The sequence below is a fragment of the Triticum aestivum genome, chromosome 2D (genome assembly GCF_018294505.1).
Source record: "Triticum aestivum cultivar Chinese Spring chromosome 2D, IWGSC CS RefSeq v2.1, whole genome shotgun sequence".
In the NCBI taxonomy this organism is placed as follows: domain Eukaryota; kingdom Viridiplantae; phylum Streptophyta; class Magnoliopsida; order Poales; family Poaceae; genus Triticum; species Triticum aestivum.
The window spans coordinates 525,783,852-525,788,087 of NC_057799.1; the positions used below are offsets into that span (position 1 = coordinate 525,783,852).

Sequence of the window (4,236 nt, forward strand, 5' to 3'; positions counted from 1 at the left end):
AAAAAACTTTCAGGTGATATATTTTTTATAACATATAATCCATAATTTGTTGACCAAAATTATAAGTTAAAATTTGACACGAAAAATAAAGTGGCCATGTATAAGGGAATGGAGGGAGTACCTCAGCCTGTACATTTATAATTCCACCAAAAAATTTAGTCTGAAACTCGGCTCAGCCTTTGCGTCGGGTAGGTGAGGCAACACCTGAAAGCAAGGGAAATGGTCGGGCCCACTCTGTCCGAGAGATTTTCTGTTTTTGCCTCTTTGATTTTCAGTTAGTTATTCTCCAAAAAGACAGAGCTACATATTTACAATCCAATTAAAAATAAATATAACCTTTTACAAATTGTTCAGTACATTTTTTAAAACAAGTACAGTGTATACTGAAAAATATGTTCACCATATATTAAGAAAAGTTCAGTATATATTAAATAATTGTTAGTGTGAACTAAAAAAATGCTCAACATATATTACAAAATGTTTAGTGTGTATTCCAAAAATGTTCATCATATATTATAAACATGTTTTGTGTGTATTCAAAACATATTCATCGTATATCCAAGAATCGTTCACTGTGTATTAAAAAAGAAAAAAAAGGAAAAAAATCAAATAAAAATTCAGAAAAACAAAAAAGAAAATAGAAACAAAAAGAAAAAGCTGTAGCGAACGAACAACAGTGTGCCCAACAAAATTGGGCGGCCCATCTCGCTCGCTTGGGAGCGGTGCCTTCTCTATTTGCCACTCGCGGGCGGCGAATAGGACCCGCCCCATGGCGAGTTGGTGCTGTATTAATAGGGTGGAGCCAATTATATAGGATTTTTCGAGAATTAATAATCGTTAGTTTTCTTATGTGGGTTGTTTGATTAGCAATGGTATGTTTTTAGGTATTCAATTATATTATATTTTATAGATAATTTTACGTCAGCTCAAACCCTCTCGAAAAAGAATCATATTGTCTTCATGTGGTGCAATCAAGAAAACTTGGCCAATAGACCAGCTAATCCCCCTGCAATTTTTTTTGTCCGGCTAATCTATCAAGATATTAAGCTCCCTATATTTGAAGCTTCCTGGTGCATCCGAAGTTCTTGGCGATGTTCTGGACCCACCTATAGGGTGTGTGTCGTTGGGTCGACCATTTTTTTCTGGTTGTAAGAAGGTATTGCCCGTTTTTTGGTTTCATTTATTTTCTGTGTTTTCATGCCTTTTGTTTGGTATTTTCATGTTTTATTCTTGTCATGTTTGTTTTTTTCTTCTCTTTTAAAATTTTAGTTTTATTTTTCACATGTTAAATCATGAATATTCATTAATAGTTGTAAACATTTTTAAAACTATGTATATTTTTAAAAATCCATGAATATTTAAAGTTCACAAATATTTTTTAAGCATGTGAACCTTTAAAGTTCACAAATATGTGCCAGCCGCTATCGCCGCCCATACAACGGCAGCCGCCACCACGATCCTGCATCAAGCGTCGTCGACTCCGGAGGAAGCTCCGTCCGCCACGCGCATCCCATGACGAGCTCGGAAACAGGATCCCAAGATCTGCCGCCACCGTCACCGCCACAAGGACCCACCACCTGGCCCGTCATCCCCGGCGGAGGGGATGCCGCCACCACCATGCCCGGATCCATGCCAGCTATCGCCGTCGCCACCGCCAACACCGGATCTGGGTCAGCCGCCGCCGCCACCAGCCACGCCCAGCCCCATCTCCATCCTCTGCTCACGCCCAGTCGATCGCCATGCCACGTCCAGTCGAACTCCACCCATGCCGCCAAGCGCCCCTGCCGGGAGCTGTTGTGCCACCGGGCCCTTGATCGGCATGACGCTATAGCTGAAGCCGTCGTCTCGTGCCGCGCGAGATCGAGCAAGGAGAAGAGAGATCCCCACCGCCGCCTACGCCGACCGGACGGCGGCGCTCACCGGCGGTGGCGAGGGAGGGAGCTGGAGGAGGAGGCCTAGCCCCGGCGGCTAGGGTTTTCCCCCTCGCTCGCTCGCGGGAGCGACGCGAGGGGGTACACTCGTACGTGAGCGTGCTCTCGATGGAGTGTCCTATGCTCGCAGGCTGCAAACGTGCAACTAGATTTTGTGACTTCCTCACCGTAGTTGTTGGCTCGTAGTTCACCCCTCCTACTATGTCTAGATCCTGGCTAAAAGAGGGGCGGCGAGTTATATCAAGCTCTTCGGTGTTGCTTTCATGTGCTAGAGTGAACCCTAAAGATTGAGAGGCTAACGCTCTAAAACTGGCTGCAACCCGGTGTTAAAGATCCAGGGAGGAGATCCTGGTGCCGCTCGGGTGGATGGCGGTGTTTGTTCTTCGAGATTGTCTTCCAGGCTTTGATCCTCCTCGAGTTCGTCCATTTGGACGTAGTAGACGGAGTTTCGGCATAGATTCCTTTTTTTTGGATAAACCTTGTGTGAGGGCAGGGGGTTCCCGCATTTGATTAAGAAGAAGAGAGTTTGGTCCAGGGAAAACCGAATGAAAACCCAAAAATGAAAAAAAAGAAAGCTGACAAGACAAATGCAGCATCAAGGGACATCATCGCCAGACACAGGAGCGCTAGGCCCAAAGCAGTTAGGCGAGGAAGTACAACCTAACTGACCACTACTCACTCCAGAGTAGATTCCTACCGTCAACTCCGGCGTAGATCCATGCAAGAGTTCGATAAGGTCAAACCAGCTCCGATAAGGAAGCAGCGGGAACGGCGTGTCGACGGCTTGTTCTGGCGGTAGTAGTGGTCGTTCGGTGGAATCTTATTTTATTATATTTGAGATGTTTTGTATTTCCGATGAACTTTTATAACTGATATGGTCCTTTCCACACACAAAAAAAATAAGACGGGGCAGCTATAATTGCCAACGCGAAAGGGATTGTGATAATTTTGTTTGCAGAACCAACTTTTGCCCATTACAATTGCTTGACTAACCAATATTTTCAGGTTTTCATGGTTGAGTTCCATTGGTATTTCCCAATGGAAAATTACAGCAGAGGTCAATTCTCTTGTGGACAAAATCAATACTGAAAAACCTGGCCCTATTGTTCTTTTGATCAAATGAGGGTAGCATGATCAGAGAAGATAATAAAGGCAGTGATCAAATCTACAATCCCACGAACAAAGATCGATCATGTAAAAACAAGATAATTCAACACTATTCGTACTGACTGAAGAATATACTTAAATACAAGGGTATCAACTTCTTATTAATCTACAACTCATTTTCTTCTTCTTATTAGCGTAGTGCTGGACTAGAAAAACGCCACTACTACCAAATATAATTAACTCGATGGTACATTGGTGGCCCTGGTGAAAATCTGCTGGCTGGCATGAAGGGACACCTCCCTCACGAGCCCCCTTGCCATCAGGTCCTTGATGCCCCTCTTAGCCAGGGACGCATTAATCTGCAGGAAGATAATGCGAGGTGAGATTTTAAGATAATCATCTGTGTAACTAGTGCATTGTACGCGGGTTAATTAAGAACAGAACCGTATGATCGATCGTACGTATACTTACCCTAAGGCGCTCCGAGAGGACGGATGGTGTGACGAGCTTGTACTTGGGCGCCTCGGACAGCATCTTGTCGTAGGTGGCCTGGTCGAACAGCACGGCGTTGCTGAGCTTCTCCTTCTGCTTTCCCTTGCTCCACTTCTGCATATGCACAGGGTCAAACACCAAATTAATCGCGAAGAAGATTCATGAGAGGTTCGGTGATCCAGAGGTGAGGAAAGTGGATTCATCTGGGAGATCGCTTGGACTAGCTTATACGTACCTTCTTCTTCTGCTGCTGCTTCCCGCTGCCGGCATTGGCGTGCTTCGCCGACGACGAGGATGCCGCCGCCTTGCTGTCCTTCTTCACGGCCTGCGCGGGGGAAGTCGGTCAGTGGTTATCTACGCGGGGCGCTTCGTTATGGTCGGGAGGAACAAGGGTTTACCATTGCCGCCGATCGAGGAGGCGCTGGCCGGCGAGAAAACGATCGAAAAAGAAGTGCCTACGAGAAATCGAGATAATTGCATCTATAGTCCTCGTACTTGCTGGCCACGTCCAACTCAGTCCTGAAACTTGCATATTGCTTTAATACGGTCCTGATATATGAAAATACGTGATTAATACGGTTCCTGAGGTTGAAACGCTACACGCCGCATACGTATCTCGTATTTCTGTAGTGAATGCCACGTCTGTATGCGGCCCATATGTCAGTGGGCCGAGGAATAAAATGAAAAAAAGGGAAGGGGGGATTCG

At 45.3% G+C, this 4,236-nt stretch overlaps 1 protein-coding gene across 1 annotated transcript; it reads right to left on the reverse strand.

Annotated features, from left to right (window-relative positions):
• Positions 1–3,157: 3,157 nt before the first annotated feature.
• LOC123049766 (40S ribosomal protein S25-like) lies at positions 3,158–4,019 on the reverse strand. Its single transcript, XM_044472642.1, has 4 exons — positions 3,929–4,019; positions 3,766–3,855; positions 3,510–3,644; positions 3,158–3,397 (listed from the first exon to the last, which is right to left on the reverse strand). Exons 1-4 carry the CDS (start codon positions 3,929–3,931, stop codon positions 3,275–3,277), a joined length of 351 nt encoding a protein of 116 aa, XP_044328577.1. The 5' UTR covers positions 3,932–4,019; the 3' UTR covers positions 3,158–3,274.
• Positions 4,020–4,236: the final 217 nt, after the last annotated feature.